Source organism: Loxodonta africana, chromosome 11, assembly GCF_030014295.1.
Source record: "Loxodonta africana isolate mLoxAfr1 chromosome 11, mLoxAfr1.hap2, whole genome shotgun sequence".
Classification (NCBI taxonomy): Eukaryota; Metazoa; Chordata; class Mammalia; order Proboscidea; family Elephantidae; genus Loxodonta; species Loxodonta africana.
In genome coordinates, this window is record NC_087352.1 from 29,673,161 (window position 1) to 29,690,500 (window position 17,340).

General features: G+C 48.9%; 1 protein-coding gene across 5 annotated transcripts in view; it reads right to left on the reverse strand.

Annotated features, from left to right (window-relative positions):
• NFATC1 (nuclear factor of activated T cells 1) overlaps window positions 1-17,340 on the reverse strand; it is a 126,466-nt gene that overhangs the window by 97,902 nt on the left and 11,224 nt on the right. For all 5 annotated transcript variants that reach the window (XM_064294371.1, XM_064294367.1, XM_064294370.1 and 2 more), the window contains exon 2: window positions 12,818-13,922. In XM_064294371.1, coding sequence (XP_064150441.1) covers window positions 12,818-13,922 — 1,105 coding nt within the window. The remainder of the gene's footprint in view (window positions 1-12,817; window positions 13,923-17,340) is intronic.

A 17,340-nucleotide genomic window follows, 5' to 3' on the forward strand; every position in this document is an offset into this window, starting at 1 on the left:
GCATTTGACCAGCATGAGCAATGAGAACAGGATTAGCTACAACTCAAATCAACATGAGCAGGTATGATGCCTGTTAGGCATAAATGGGAATGATCTGGGGACTTGTTTATTATTTCAGTACCAGGGGAACGGGAAGGGAGCTCACACACACCAAGTATGTGTGATATGCCCTGTCCTAAGAGCCCCATGAGCCTCAAGTTGTCCTCGTGGTACTGGAGTTACGCAGAATAGCCCCATTCTACAGAGGAGGACACTGAGACTCCACAGGGCATACCATTTGCCCAAGATTGTGCAGCAAGGAAATGACACAACCACCATAGCTGACTCCAGAGGCCCTGCTTTTTCTACAACCATGCTTCATGGTCTCTTGTCTTTTAAAAGGACAAAGGTTTAACACAGAGAGTCAAAATTAGATGTCACTAAGATGTACACAAGAAAAAAGGACCTGCCAGTAATTGCTATGGCATATATAATTTCAAAACAACAGCAAAAACAACTAAAAATTATATGTGTGGATGTATACGTATGTATGTAGGCATATCCGTATACAGGTATGCATATGTGAGTATATATGCATGTACATAAAGGTATATGCATATGTACATGCCTCTGTGTGACTGTATGTACATATATTCATATACATAATTAAAGCATATGGGGAGCACATTTATGGCTATTTCTTAGATATCACCAGGACTGGTTTTCTGGGTTTGAAGGATTAGGACCATAGTCTCATGGGACAATTCGGTCAACTGGCATAATATTACTTCATAAAGTTATATTCCACATCCTAGTTCAGTGAGTAGTGTCTAGGGTCTTAAAAGCTTGTGAGCAGCCATCTGATACAACCATTGGTCTCTAATCATCCAGAGCAAAAGAGAAAGAAGGAAACCAAAGTTTCAGAGAAGAAACTAGTCTATAGGACAAAGTCTACACGAACCCCGGCCTCATCTACCCTGAGACCAGAAGAACTAGATGGTGCCCGACTACCACTACTGACCGTTCTATTCAGGGCCACGATAGATGGACTCTGATAGGATGGGAAAAAAATGAATAGAAGCTCAAATTTCCAAAAAACAAAAAACAGGCCTACTGGACTAGTTAAGGCTGGAAGACTCTCTGAGACTATTGCCCTGAGATACTCTTCAAGACTTGAAATGAAACTAATCCCACAGGTCACCTTGTAGTTAAATAACAGACTGGCTCACAAAATAATGAATATCACCCATAAGTATTGCACACCTTTAAAAAATCATCTATATGAGACTGACCAAATGGTCAACCAATTACAACAAAGATGACAAGGTAAGGGACAGGGAAAATAGATTAATGAAAACGGAACAACCAGAATGAAAATAATGAGAATGTTCACACACTGTGATGAATGTAACCATGTAACTGAACAACTCGTATAGAAACTGAATGGGAACTTAAACTGCTGTGTAAACCATCACCGATAACACAATAAAATATTATTAAAAAAAATTGTATGATGTCTGGGGTTTGCTTCAAAATAATCCCAGAGGGTTCAGATGAAGCAAATTGGGCTGTGAGTTGGTAATCGCCAATGCAGGTGACAGCTGTGTGGCCCACAGTCCTAGTCTCTCTAAATCTTTAAAATCTTCTGTAATAAAAAAGTAAAAGACCAAAATAAAAATTTCAAGAGTAAGCTTTGAAGAACATGTACTAAAATGGTAACTGTGATACTCTAAGAATTATCAGTAATTCCTTTTTTTTTTTTTTGCTTACGTACAAGTGAAAAATATTCTACAGTGAAGGCTATTAATTTATAATTGAAAAAAAAAAAAGCTTTTTTTTAAGTAAATTGGTCTAAGCCAGAGAATGTCTAAAAAAAAAAAGAAAGTCTAAGGGCCTTCTAAAACCCAGCTCCTTAGAAAGGCCACCTGCACCTCACATCTAAAAACCAACTTTCATGCTAAGTCACATCACCTACTTAGCTAAATCCAAGAAATCTCAGAATGAGTAACTCCTTGGAGTATGACTTTCTTGACGTGGTAGGAACCCACAGGGAGGCAGTTCTTGAGTTTAAATGGTTTGGGCAAAATCCTTTCAATTCTGAATTTTCTAAGAGTTAAAACCTGTGTGTACCTATCACTGAGATGAAAGCTGTAAAAGCTGTTTACAATTCCTGTGATTCTAACGGAGCTGCAACTATAAACTCTGAATTTGGCAGAACTATAATCCACGGCACTGGGTTTTTTTTTTTTTTTTTTTTAATAATCCACCTGAGGGAAGATAATCAGGCTTAAAGGAAAACGGTATTTTCAAAGTCAGAAAGTAACACATTTTCTCAGAGTCTGCAGCCAAAGGCCTCTGGATTGTCTAACTGGGGGTTTTTCCCCCTAATTAATAAAAAGAAAGGTTACCCACACAGGTCCTGAGTCCACACCCATTCTCGTCCCCATTTCAAGCAGCGCCTCCAGCGAGACAGAGGTTCCATCCACAGAGCCTCAGAGCCACCCGGACCACCCAGCAACCTTCCCACAGACTCATCCGAGTTCAGTGGAGCCCCTGAGACTCTGGGCCGTGAGAAAGTTCTTCCCACCCAGGAGAGGTCAGCTTTCCCAGGACAGCAGCCCAGAGCCAGCAAAAGGGCAGGTGGAGCCGCCCAGAGCCAAATCGCATTTCTCAGCTGGTGCTCAGACCAGGGCCCAGGGTGTGGGACCCTGATGGTCACCCTGAGCAGGACCTGGGGTACAGGACTCTGATGGTCACTCTGATCAGGGCCAGGGTGCAGGGTTAAGGATAACAGAACAGAGGTCAAGTAACAAGTGCTCCATAAGCCATAGACATTTGTCAAATGAATGAATGAGGGAAGGAGTGAATAAGTGAATGACTGAATGGTTGAGTGATGAGCAAATGAATGAAGTGAATGAGTGAACCAGTGAATAATGGATGAATGAATGAGTGATTGGGTGAATAAATGACTGAGTGAGTGAATGAGTGATTGAGTAGGTGAATGCACAGACAGATGGATAGATGAATCGAAGATGGACAGATGGATGGGTGGAGACTACGAGGGCTGGAGGGAGGACTCCAGGGAGGGGAGCCATGGGTGGTCCCTCTGTCCCACCTCCATCTTTGAGTTTGCACACATGGCAGATGCCAAGGCACTGTGAACACTTGTCTAAGCCCCCAAATAGCTCCTTCGACCACCTACACAGGCCGTTGAAGATGAAATGTTAGCAATAACAATGCTGCAGGCTATGCTGCCACTTATAATTTAGAAAAACTAGAAATTCACCACGTGCATGTTAATGTAGGACGAGGCACAAATGAGTCATGAAACAGACAGTTCAATTGTGGGGAGATTTCCAGTGATTCACTTCCTACTAGCACAGCGATTGATGCTCAACTCTTGCCTTGTGGAACTTTCAAGGTTCATTCTTAATCTATCTGAATATGGGATTCAGACAGAAGCGTGGATGTTCATTAAATGAGTGTGAGCACTTTTTTACAAACACAGGTTTAAAGAAAACATCTGATTTAAGATGTAATGTTTTGAGCTATGATGAATACAGTTGTTTCTCAATCAACAGGATTGTATCAAAACAAGAATATATTTCTCCCTAAGGACTGAAGAACTCAGAAGCCTCACAAGTGTTGTTGGGGACTGCTAACAGAGTCTTTGCAGTATGTCTTGTGTGACAGAGCACACATCCTTTGTCCTCAACGTGCCTGGTCAGAGACTCCACGGTGGACAGACCCACACCGTGGCCAAGTCCCTCTGCACTGGACTTGCCGCCCCCCGCTGTGGGTAAGGATAAGGGCACAAGCCAGCTGCATGCCCTGCCTCTCTGCACACACATTCCTGCTACAAACTGCTGCCCCCCTTCCTTCCCTCTGGAGTATCTTCCCACAGGCTTCATATTGCCCACACTGTCACCCAGGCCTCTCGTCACTGAGTGTCACTGATCGTGCCTTCTAGCGGGGTGCCTCCTACTCTTACAAAGCTCTCCCACCCAGACGTGTGAACTATGGCTCCACCCCACAGGTGAGAATGCTGCCCAGGTAGAAGGAAGAGCCAGGCCTGAACCCTTGGGCCTGTCTGCACTGGGGCCCCAAGCTTCCCAAGGACCGTACCACCCTGAATCCACAACAGGAATCTGGGGCCTTCCTGTTACTTCTTCTTTTACTTTGTATCTAGAACGCTCCCTGTGCCTTGGTTTCCCCCTCTGTGACTGAGGCTTATCCCTGCGCTCCACCTCCCACAAGATGATGAGCTTATCGGGGCTGCAGGGAGGGACGCTCCCAGGCTGCCAGGCACATGCACGGTGTCATCACAGTGCAGGGTTTTGCTGCTGGGGGCATAGTGCGGTCTTTTAAAAATTATTACTATTGTTTTAATTGTGGTAAATATATGTAACAAAAGATTTGCCCTTTTAACCATATTTCTGTGTGTGATTCAGTGGCATTAATTATATTCACCATGGTGTGCAACCCTCACCACCATCCACTTCCAAAACGTTTCCATCACCCCAAACGGAAGCTCAGTACCCCTCCAGCAATAGCTCTCCGCTCCCCTTCCCAGCCCCTGCTGTCATTGTTAGGTACCATCAAGCGGGTTCTGACTCATAGAGACCCTATCTACAACAGAACGAAACACTGCCCAGTCCTGCGGCATCCTCACAATTGTTGTTACGCTTGCGTCCATTGTTGCAGCTGCCATGCCTATCCATCTCGTTGAGGGTCTTCCTCTTTTTTGTTGACCCTCTACTTTACCAAGCATGATGCCTTTCTCCAGCCCCTGCAAATCAAGAATCTTCTCCTGTGGCTACAGGTCTGCCTGTTCTGTGCATTTCATGTCAACGGGATCATACAGCATCTGTCCTTTTCCTCCTGGTGTCTTCGCTCAGCACAATGTCTTCAATGTCCATCCGCATCTTAGCATGCATCAGAACGTCATTTCTCTTTACGGCCGAGTGACGGTCGCTGCAAGTGCAAGCACTGGTCTTTTGAAGCACACTCAGCACATCCACTCTGTGTGGAAATGACTGAAACAGGTCCCTTCGCCCAACTCGGGATCAGCCTCGGCCCCCTGGGCTACGTGTTGTCCTGGTGCCCTGAGGTGAGTCACCTGACCCTGAAGATGGCCTACTGAAATCTATGTGCTCCCTGTGCAACACCTGTGGCAACTTGCGGCATAACTGCATCACTGCTGAAGCACGTGGGGATGTGTGATTCCGTGTTCCCAGTGAGAAACGACTCCTTCTAATGAAACAGAAGTGCCTCTTCAACACACTGTGGGGCTGGGGACATTAGGTCCTATAGGGTCAAACCACCAGGCAGTCAGTCTCAGGAATGAGGCCGCCCGGACACGGGGACCGTGAGGTGCCCAGCCACAATCGAAGCATCATGCTGTCTTTCCCTCACAGAGTCCTCGCCCCCTAAATGGTTCAGAAACAGAGCCCAAGTGCAGATGGAATTGAAGGGATTGTATTACATGTGAAAATCTCAGAGGGGAAAAGAAAAACTACATTCAAACTATAGCCTTTTAGAACACCTTCTTTATCAAAAGCCAACTTACTACTTATATGTCAAATCCTGGCTTCCAGGGGATATTTTAGAAGCATCTATAAAGATGCAGACCCCTCTCATCATATATAAATGCATTTTTGCTCATGAATCCAAAAAGTATTGGCAAATAAATCAGTCTAATTTGTGCGGGAGAGTCTAGTCTTAAATGTGAATGCTCACTGTCTTGCAACGAAACTTCAATCTCCAAGGCTGGAATGTCACCTTCTGCTCCTCCTGAGCCAGGACCTGTAGGCACACAGTTGTCGCTGCAGAACCGCTGGGCGCTCCAGCACTTTCCCTGGAGAAACAGTCTGAGCAGAAACCAGGTCTGTTTTGTCTGAAGCCACTGATCTGGTCACAGCCCTCCTCCTCCTGATCAGCACTTAACAGTTTGGGAAATCTCAAAATTGTGGACACAGGTGTCTGAAAGTGAGCCTGCTCCCCCCACACTTGGGGTCTTGTCATTGGCAGACAGGGCAGCGTAAGCAAACCCACTGAGCAGTAACTGTTCCTGTGAAATAAGTCGGCGTCCAGGTATTAACCTATCTACTTAAAGATGTGATTATCAAGCCCCAAAGATTCATTCTAAATTATCTTACCTTCTCCAGGAACACAGAGGTACTGGAGTTCCCATTTCTGCTTTTCGTGACTAATCATAGACGTGCGCAGAACAGTATTTAAGAGAAATAAAGTGCCAACATCCCTTCCACACACACCTTTTTAAAAATATATCACAGGTAGATCCTTCTGTTCTCAGTCTCTCTCTTTTCCCAAGCATTTTAAAATCTTAGTGGAAATCATTAGGCTGAGTTTTTAAAGTTAGAAATCAGTATCGAAAAGCACCTTTTCCAAGTGTCCACGGTAAACTGTATAATGCAAGAAAGAAACTAAAGCAGAGGAAAACCTGCTCAACGCTCCACACAGATCCTACTTGCTGCCTAAGTACAGCTGAGGAGGCCCAAAGACGAGGTTAAATTCCTCTAAGATCAGTGGTGCTTATGTGATCAACAGGCTTGGTCACTTTTACTTTTCGGGTCCTGCACGCCATGCCACAGCCACAGAGTGCCCACCGAAAGGTGGTGCTTGACATCATTCAGGCCAGATGGTCATCTTCTTGTTGCTGCTTGGCCACCAGGAGAATGGTTGGAGGATGCTCCGCTGCTCATAGGAAGCCTCGCCAGGTGTCCCAGGACTTCCTACAGCTCACCCACGTCCATTGGATCCCAAGGCAGCACAGATACCTGGGTCTCTGAGAGCCAGCACAGACAAGGGCCATGTGGGCATGGGTCCACTCCCTGTGGGTCTGGGTCTGCCTTGCTGTGGGGCTCTGTCCACCCTGGAGCGAGGATTTGCGTCCCCTTGCGGGTAAGTCCACCTCCTTGTGGGTCTGGGTCTACCTCACTGTTGGGGTGGGTCTGCCTCCACGGGGTGTCGGTGCAGCCAGAGCTGGTTCTGCCCTAATGTGTGGGCATTCAGCCTGAGGTCCAAGGTCCCTGGGGGATGTTTTTTCTTTCATGTTTTTAAACCTCACTATCTTTGACTTTATCATTTTCAAATGACTTGCTCCTTCTATCAAGTCAAAAAAAAACAATGTGAAGTGACATACCCAACACCTGAGGGGCCACAGGCCCCCCAATGTGCCTCAGTTTCTACAGTGGAAACAGAAAGCTGCCTGGGTATGTGTGGGCACAAGGGTGAGGATGCCATAGGTTAAATCCCAGCTGTGACACAGTGATGTCACCTAAGTTGGGCTACCGCCATGCTCACGATGACATAAGGAGTCACCCCAGGACTCTGAGAGCCTGTGGAAGCTGTCCATAAGGATGCAGTGAGCATCCGTTGGGAGCCCAGCACAGGCCTGCCCACAGCAGGCACATCCAGTCATGGCACCAGTGGGCGGGTCGGCCACGAAGCTCCTCCTGGCTCTATCTCTCAGCATGATGCCAGGACCCAGCCATGGATGCCCGTGCGTGTTCGCAGACATTTGCAAGACAAGCACAGGGACAGTATGAAGAGTCTCCACAATCGCACAAAGCACATGCCTCCCACCCCACTGGTGCTCTGCCTGGCTGGCCCCACAGCAGCCCAGAGGCTCGTGTGCCCCATGAACACAGAATCGACAGGAGGACAGGAAGAAACTGGAGTACGTGCCACTCTTTTTCCTCATCTGCACCAGCAGCAGAGGCCTGTCCAGCCAAATCTGCAGTGGAGCAGCCGTTCTGAGAAACCTCGCGTCATTAGCATCCAGCTTGGTTCTCCACTCCTCCGCTCCTGAGGGAACTGGGCCAAACGGATCCCACAGGAAAAGAAAACCCACTCAGAGCACGGGTACTGAGCACCAGTAAACCTTTACGAGGGACCTGAAGTCTCAGGAACCAGATCACATCTTCCTTCCTTCCATTAGGGCATTTCTGGAGCATAGGTGTGCCTTGCCTGATGGCTCTGGTACTGACAACAGTCCCTACCTTAAACACACATAAAATAGCGTAGACTCACCCTTCAGAGAAACGGTTTTACCTTCTCAAGGAGTCACACAATCGTTCTGGAATTACTTTTTCAGCACTGACTGTGTACCACATTCTGACAAGTTACGGGAATCGCAAAGTGGATCCCATCCATGCGTGCTCACAGCCGAGGAGGGGGACATTAAACCTGTCACCTCCCCAAAGCACACAGACCAGAGTCACCAAAAGGTAGGCCATGCCTGGACCTCGGCAAGCCAGGTCAGCACAGAGCGATCCAGAATTAAGGGGTGACTGGGGGTTTTTCCCTCTGGAAAACAGAAGGGCACTACTAGAGACAAAACACCAGAGACGGACTTGAAATGGGTTGTGGGCAGTTTTGTGTAGATCACCAGAAGCTCAGCCAAGGAAAGTACTTCGCAAACCTTGAGGGTAATGTTCCATTTCCTAAGCTTGACACTGACCATCTTCTGAGGGATGGTGGGGACACCCTGGGAACACTCCCATTGCCACCACCTCATACAAGCTGCTGTGCTGAGGTTCACCTATAACATGTTAGAGAAACACACTAATGCCTGGCCCACGGGGTTCCATGATTCTGAATCCATATTGGCCATCACCAATGACCCACAGGCCCTGGACTTTTGCATGCCCACCAGTGCCCAGTGAGCCGTGGCATTCTTGCTCAGATGCTGGGGATCCAGAGAGAGCACATCACAGCTCCACTTGACCACCGAGCCTGAAGATGCGTCCTCTACACCCAGGGTCCTTGGACACCTACAGGAGCCAGTGCTATCTTCTCCCAACAGCCTGCCCACCCTGGACTTGTGGAAATATTCAATCAGGAGCAAAACAGCTCTGCAGAGTCTTCAGAAATTCCAGAACGAGGCTGCATTAGGGGGTTTAGATTTACTTTTTACCAGCCCACATACTTATTTAATCCTATTCCAAATATAAATTATGAAATAGATAACTTACAAAATGCAAGAGGGAGCAGGACTAGCTTTATCAGATTCTGGAAGCTAAGAGCACATACGCCTAGCATGAAAGTTATTCATATTACCGAAACTTTCAGTATATCAGCCAAAAACCTAAAAGAAATCATATCTGAAACTGATTTGGACATGTAGCTGCTGATTATCTGAATGAGAAAAAAATTATTCCTTAATCCTATCTTGCCCCTTAAAAAGTTAACATCTTTCCAAGTACTCAATTCAAAAAAGCAAAGCTTCGGGTAAAAGGATTTAATTTAACAAATGTGTTGTTGATGCTACAAACAGACTCACATTAAAAACCATTCTGACTTTCCAAAACTAAGTTTAAGACTAAATTCCTGATATAATTTCGCCTCTGTAAAAGCAAAGTCAGGGATTATACTGGGCACAGATAGCTAAAGACATTAAAACTTCAAAAGCTGAAACTTTCCATGTGCCGACTCTAAAAGGAAGCAAGCGGCTTGCATACACGCAACCCCTATGTATGGATGCACGCTGCTCAGGACAGTTGAGTGACCGGATAAATGAACGAACAACTGTCTACTTAAGCTTCAGTACCTCAGATTAATATAAAAATGTCTAAAAGTCACCATCTGAAAACTATCATCTAGACCTCATCATGTGTGATACAGGCATTCAGCGTTTCTGCCTCCCTTGCCCTTCTCTGAAACACACAATGTGTCTTCAACACATGCCCTCGTTGTTGCTTCCAAACTCATTACACTAACTGCACTCAGCAGCACCATAAAAGTTGTTCTGCAGAAGTCGAGAAGCTTTTAGTCCTGCCTCGTCTGTCTGTCCTTGGGGGATGTGGCTGGGCCGAATTACGGGGCTGTGATTAAATGAAACAATGCCACAAAGGACTCGCCTGCCGACAGAACACAGGAAGTGATGGTCTGATGGTGCGGGGCTGCTGCACTTATCATTAGCATCGTCTCCGGAGAAAGGAGTAAAAAGAAAAACCCGTCTCCTTTTTGAGGAGCTACATGATACTAGAATGCTGTTGTTGTTGTTGTTAGGTGCCCTCAAGCAGATTCTGACTCAGAGCAACCCCATGGGACAGAATAGAGCTGCCCCTTGGGTTTTCTTAGCTGTAATTTTTACAGAAGCAGATCACCAGGTCTTTTTCCCTCAGAACCGCTGGGTGGGTTCAAACTGCCAACCTTTTGGTTAGCAGTCGTCCACTGAACCACTGAGCCACCAGGGCTCCTGTGATACCAGAATAGAGGGTTTAGAATTCTGATTTCTTTCTGGAGGCTCCGTCATATGATTTCTGTGCCAGTTTCCTAAACTTTAAGAATAGAAGCCTCATTCATTCAGTTTAACTCTAAAATAACCCTAAAACTATGAAGCTCTACCGAATACCGGGTTATCCATTTCACAAACATTACAATTTCCTCATGGCAGCAAGCATGTGGCACCATTTTCCTTTGAACCCCCGTGGGGACAGAGGGGCACGTGTCAATGCCGAATTAGTATTGAAGACCCAGAAAGGAATGATACCACATATGCCTTAAAAGCCTCAGAAGGCTGGCACAGCGTGATTTTTGTTTAAAAATTCCTGTTGGTGTGATGACATCATGAAAAGTGCCCAGGGCCACTATACGACAGGAAAGGGGGACATGCGTTTGCTAAGATAAATCCCCACCCCGGGCTCTGAACGTAATTAGAGACAGGATTCAGGTGCGTGGCCAGTGGCTCCATTGCTGTCCTGGTGTCCACGGACGATCTCATGTGTGCCCCCTGAAGAGCCTGTGGGAGGGAGTGTGGTCGCTCTATGCCTTGGGTAACACAACTTAGCGTTTCATTTCAACTGTAGCTTCTCACTGCCCTCGAGCACCGGGTGGTGAGATCACCGGGAAACATATTGCAAGGGACCAGGAAACATATTTCTATGTGGGACCAAAACAGTGGAAAAATGTCCACGTCAACCCACTGAGGACAGCTCTGTGTGATGCTCTTTCTGCTTGTTTGCGTTAACACACAGGAATGCGATGGGCATCACACCTAACGGGAGGAGCAGTTCTGCAGCCAGGAGATAAAGAGAACAGAGGAATTTGGCCCAGATGATTATTGTAAAATTCCCAACCAGAGGAAAAACAGTGCCCTGTGCTCTCCAACCACCGAGTCCAGGCGGTACAACAAACGCCACAAAGGCTCGTGCCCCCAACACACACAGTCCCTGGAGAAGCCTGTTGCCACACACATCCCGAAGGAAGAGGAGACAGCAGGGCCAGGGTGAGCTTGTTTGTCAAGGTGCCGTGGTCTGAGGGGCAGGGTCAACTTCACACCTCACAGCCTCTCACAGCTCCTAGAGCTCCAGTTCTGTTTGCTTGACATGGCTCTTCCCTTAGCCTTGGGAGTTTAATCACTTTCAGTTCTGTGTGACATGACTGTCACTGCCCAAGAAAAGGCACAAGATAGTAAACGGTCATGTATGTGTGACTCCAGTGTGCTGGAGAGGCCTAGCTCTGCAATATCCTCATTCTGATCTAAATAAAAATTGTAAAGAAGTACAGCAGACATAAGCAGTTCAGATGTTTTTTTAAGTGCCTCCAAATTGATTTTTTAAACTTCCATGTTTATGACTTAGTTCTGAGTTGTTCCGATGACAACTCTGAAGACAGCAAGCTTTATAGGATTTAAATTTGAAGTTGGGATAGAAATGGAGAAGCACCCTAATGCAAGTCAAGAAAACTAAGTAGTAATTCTTGCTTTCTCTCTAAATTTTACCTGACTACTATTCTCGTTAGCATGCCAACAGAAAAGTAGTATTTACCATCTGATTGTTTAAAACACTGTCAACTCTCAGGCTCTCTTTGCACAAATACTCAGGAAGGTGACAATGGGTTTAGTTACAGCCTAGAACCAACTCATGCCATCCACACGCAGCCCTGACTACACGTCGCACACAGCCTGAACTGCAGGGAAGAAAGGAGCCCGCAGCCAAGCAAACTACTAAGAATAACCCTATTGAAAGGCAGTCTTCATCAGAAAATCCACTGCCCCGTCCTGCTTCAGGACGCCCTCTAATAAAGAGGGCAGAAAAAGAAAAACAGCAGCAAGCTGTGAGCCCTGCCCTCATGCAGCAAGGCACGTGCATGCAGTGTGCCTGCATCTGGGGCGCTGACCCCACTGGCCTGACGGAGCCTGGTGCCGGAGCCCTGGAGGCCAGCTCCACCCACAGAAGATGGCACTGTAGGCGCTTCGTGCCCAGAGAGTACTCTGCCTGGGTCATCAGTGGCCTACCTGTTGGGAAAGCTATTTAAGAAAAAATAAAGTCAGCTCATTCAGTGGAACCAGCAGAGCACAGCACCACCTCACACTGCTGTGCAGAGATCCACAACAAACATCAGGGCTGCAGATGCTGCTGCTCCCACCTCGAGCCCAGCGCCATCCCCAGGGAGAAAGGCTGTTGTTCCCAACACTAGTGGGGTTGCTCCAGGGGGAACCACTCGGCACAGGCCTATCTGTATCCCATGGTGCAGCAGCAGTAATTAGGGCTGAGAAAGGAAACAAAGCAAGCAGGGAGGCAGCAGCAAATGGTGGGGGTGGCCTGATTTGGTTTAGTCTTATTAAGGAGTCCCTGGGTGGTGCAAGTAGCCTCAACTGCTAACTGAAATGCTGGAGGTTCGAGTCTACTCAGAAGTGCCTCAAAAGAAAGGCCTGGCAATCTATTTCCAAAAAATCAGCCACTGAAAACCCTGTGACACACATGGGGTTGCCATGAGTCTGAGTTGACTTAAGGGCAGCTGGTTTGGGTTTTCTTGGTTTGTCTTATTAGGCCCTGGTGTTCAGCCCATTCCAAGTGCAGTGACTTACCTCATGTAGGAAGCTGGGGACAGGGGCTTCGGCTTCACCCAGGGGCAGGGGGCCTGAGGCACCGACAGGTACTGGTCACAGAAGGCGCCCTTGCGGATGTGCTGAAAGGCAGGAAACTCCTCCGGGGAGAAGGTGGCGGCAGGTGGGGTGGTGCCAGGGTCCTCACTGGCTGGTTCCACCTTGAGCGCCATGGCGGCTGTGTGCTCCAGCGTTGTCTTGCGAGCCTTGACGGGCACGCCGTCACCCAGGTCCAGCGAGCTGTCGGTGGACAGGGCGTTGATGGCTGCCACGATGGCCGAGCTGGTGTACTGCGTGGAGTTGCCCAGCCAGGTGTCATCAGTGACACTGACACGTGGGGAGCCCTGCGGGGACGGGGTGGGCGAGGGGTGTGGTGAGCAGGACGGCTGCCGGCCATTGAGGCCATACTTGCGCTTGTTGCAGGGCGAGGAGGGCCGGGAGCCGCGAGGGCCCAGCCAGCTCTCCTCGGTGACGCTGGCCCGCGGTGAGGTGGACGGTGAGTGCCGTGGCGAGGCCAGCAGGTTGCAGGCCCCCAGTCCGCGAGGGAAGCCATCCTCAGGGTCAGTGGTCTTGGGGGACACGCAGGGAGACTGCCAGGGGGACGTCTGGGGGGAGGCGTAGGGGTACGAGTAGTTGGACTCGTAGGAGGAGGCCTCGGAGTTGCAGCTGCGGGAGGACAGACTACTGGCCGGGCTCAGGCAGGTGGGGTCCCTGTAGGCCTCGAGGCCGGGCAGAGGCAGTGTGGCCGTGGAGGGTGCCCGCCTGGCACCGGGGACAGTGTCCTCCACCTCCACGTCATGGAAGAATGGGTTGCTGCCGTGGTGCAGGCCCAGGTAGGATGTGATCTCGATGCGGGGGCTCTCCAGGGCTGGGGCGCCATTGGGCCGGGTGCCACCTGAGGGCAGGAAGTACCCGGCGGGCCCACTGTCCACTGTGCCCCCATAGCCCGAGGGGTGGCCTGTCGATGGGAGGACGGAGATGACGGGGTTAGACGTCTGTAGGTCATGGCATGGGGCTGGCAGTGCGGGGTGTGCTGTGCTGAGTGGTAGGCCAGAACTGATACCGGAGGATGCATAGCTGTAGTGCTCTGGAAGGAAGAAGATTAGCATGAGGGGCTATTCATCTAGTGGCACAAGCCCCCTGCCTACAGACCAACATGGACCCCTCCACCTGACTGCTGGCTCCCGGTGCCAGGCCCGCCCCTCAGCAGAGCGGCCTCTGAAAATGGCGTCAGGCCGATGCTCTGGGCCACCCAAAGCCCTTTCATCCACTGGCAGGCCCTCACACTACCCACTGCCCTCTGCCCTCCTCCTCTCCCTCCCTCTTATGCCCCTAGCAGCACATCGACACCCCTAGGGCCTCTGCACCCCTGGGCACCCTCACTTTCTTCCGGTCTTTACGCAAAAGTCCCCTAACACTGGTTTCATCTTTCTCCTGAACATGAATCACAGTCACACTAGGTATGCCTTTCACTCATGTCTCTTGCCCAGTAGAATCTGAGTCTGTGAGGGCAAGGGCTCCTGTCTGTCTTCTTCCACTGCCCTTCTGGGGGCCCAGGACTGTGCCTGGCCCATTAAAGGTACTCAGCTAGTCTAGTGTACAAATGAACAAGTGAGCAAATAGAATAAATGTGTCTTAGAGAGAAACGCAGATGCTGAGGGAGATTTTCACAGGTTTTTGTTTTTTTAGTCACTGCCGAGGGCTCTGACGCAGCATTTCCTCACCACAGGCTGTAAAGGAGATGCCTCGGGGGGTGAATAAAGACACAGATTCTGGGGCCCCTTTCAGAGTCCTGGTCCTGGCTCTCGGCCCAGGAATCCCTCTCAAGGAAAAGCACCTCAGCACATGCAGCAAAGCGTAAGAACCGCTACTTATGTGTTCATTCTACCTCAGCAAGATCTTTTCAAAAGTTATTACTTAGTATAATTATTCTAACAGGAAGGCCTAGTTTCTGGGTCTCCAACTTGAAAAGACTGTTATCACACCTCAGTACCTCGTTACTGTATGCCTAGAGACAGGTATTCCAAGGTCCCTGATAGAAACTCTAGGCCCCGTCTCTGAGTTCAAGTGCACCGGCTCAAAGACATTTCACGCACAAGCAGCGCCACCCTTCTGCTCTGATGTGGCCCAGAAACTCACAAGGTGAGCCCGAGAACCAGGGATCTAAGAGCCCCCACCCAAGCCTCATCACATTCACCAGCAGAGATGGATAGGTCTAGCACCCCAAGCTGGCGGTAACTACTTCCATCGTCACGTTTCCAGAATTAGCCACTCAACAACTCTCTTCAAAAATACAGTATTTTATAATCCTGCTACCAAGATTCTTCGACCGCACTGGGGACCAAGAGTCTTAGTTTTATCATACTCAAGTCCCACCTGACACAAATGCTGTCCTCTCGCACTTCATTCAAGGTGGAGAAGCCTGAGGCCTCAGACTGCTCACATAGCCCTCTACCATCAGCCCACAGAGTCACATGCGGGTCTTTGGAAAGACAGCATGGTACCTTTCAACCTTGGTGTCAGACCCACAAAAGTCTGCAAAGGCCTGCAGCAGCCCTCACAGATGACTAAGTCGACAAGCAATACTTCTCCGAGAGACTATAAAGACTTATGGAAAGGAAAGGCACCACTGTTCAGTCAGAGAAGAGACAGGCATTGAATTTAGGCATAGCTCCAGCACACAAACTCAACATGGAGCACAAAAGCACCGATTTTCCACCATCGCTGCCTGCAAAGCACAGAACAGAACCTGCTTGCTTGCTGGATCTGAGAGTGGGTCTGGGCCCCTCTGCCCTGGCTGAGCTCATGTAGGTCCCCCTTCTGAGCCTGGGTGGTCCCCAGTCTCCATGGAGATGCTGAGGAAGAAGCAAGCTCCCAAAGAGGATGGAGTCTTTCTGGGGTACAGAACCCCCCCAGGGCAGGGGCAGCTGAGTCCAGTGCCATGGAACCATCTGGACCCCAGTGGGGCCTGAGCCTGCGCAGACCCCATCTTGCTTGCCTCTAGGGGCAGCTTCCAGAAAGAGAGGGTGGATGTTCCACAAAGAAGGGGGCCCCAGGCCAGGCTGCCTGTGACCCCAGGAATGCCCACCCCATGGGTTTCTGGACCCCTGGGGACAGGCCTTTGCAGAGGGCCCCAGCCTCTCCCCAAGCAGGACGAGGGCAAACCACACACTGCCTGTCCTTTGGCTCCAAGAGAGCAGCCACCTCCATACCCGCCCTGGCACACACCTGGGGGCCCACACTGGAGGCCCACACACAGGGGGTACACACATGGGAACTCACACCTGGGGGCCCATACCATACCAGCCTGGGGCTCAAAGGGTAGAGACAGGCCCACCCCGCCTCCAAGAAGGGAAGGCCAGAGGGGTGGGAAGCTGGCGTTGGAGAAAGGAAGCATGACTGATTGTACATTTTAAGCAGCTGGCTCAAGCTCCTACGTGGGGTCTGACCACCAGGAGAAAGTGGAAGGTGGGAGACCAAAGATGGAGCCGCTGCAGCCTGGACAGCACTCTATCTGTCAGGACCCTGGGTTACCCATTCTCGCAGCTACCGTGGGAAAGTCCTTTCTTTACCACTTTGTAACTGCTACCAGTTTTTACTTTTTTAGTTTGTAATTCTTCTTCGCTACTTATTTAAAAGATACGCCTTGGCAGTTTTTTCCTCTTTATAGTCATATGCACATTTTAATAGTACAAAGACTCAGGGGTTCTTCCCCTATTTGGCTGGCCCAACATTTCCCAAATCATCCTAACCAGGACTTTGAGTAGTAAAAAAGAAAAAGAAAAAGCTGGGTATAAGCTACGAACTGTAGGATTCCAACTGTGTGACGTCCTGGAAAAGGCAAAACCACACAGACTGGTGTTTGCCGGGGGAGGGGGAGGAGTGAACAGGTGAGCACAGGGCTTTTTTAGGGCAGTGACATGATTCTGCACGACACTGTAATGGTGGCTACATGACAGTATTACACATTTGTCAAAAGCCACATGACTGGAAACACAGAGAGAGCCCTAAACTGTGGCCTTTATTCAATAACATTGTGCCAATATTGGTTCATCAATTGTTAGCAAATGTACCACAGGCATGGAGATGTTAACATTAGGAGAAACTGTACAGGAAGGGAGGGGGTAGATGAGAACTCAGCAATTTCTGTACAATTTTTCTGTAAGCTAAAACTGCTCTAAAAAAATAACGTCTATTAATTTCCAAAAAAAAAAGGGAATTAGTCTTCCAGAGAGGGGAAGGTATCAACAGTACCTACCTCTCTTCAAGCAAAAGTCATACATTGGTTAGTGCAACCAAGTATAGTTCAACCAAATACAGCCAAAACCAAACTCGTCGCTGCTGTTGAGTCAATTCCAACTTATAGGGACCCTATGAGAGAGAAGTGCCCCAGAGGGATTCCAAGGAGCGGCTGGTGGATTCAAACTGCTGACCTTTTCGTTAGCAGCCGAGGTCTTAACCACTACACCAAGATAGGGATAGAGGTGTAGAAAGTGCCATCGTGT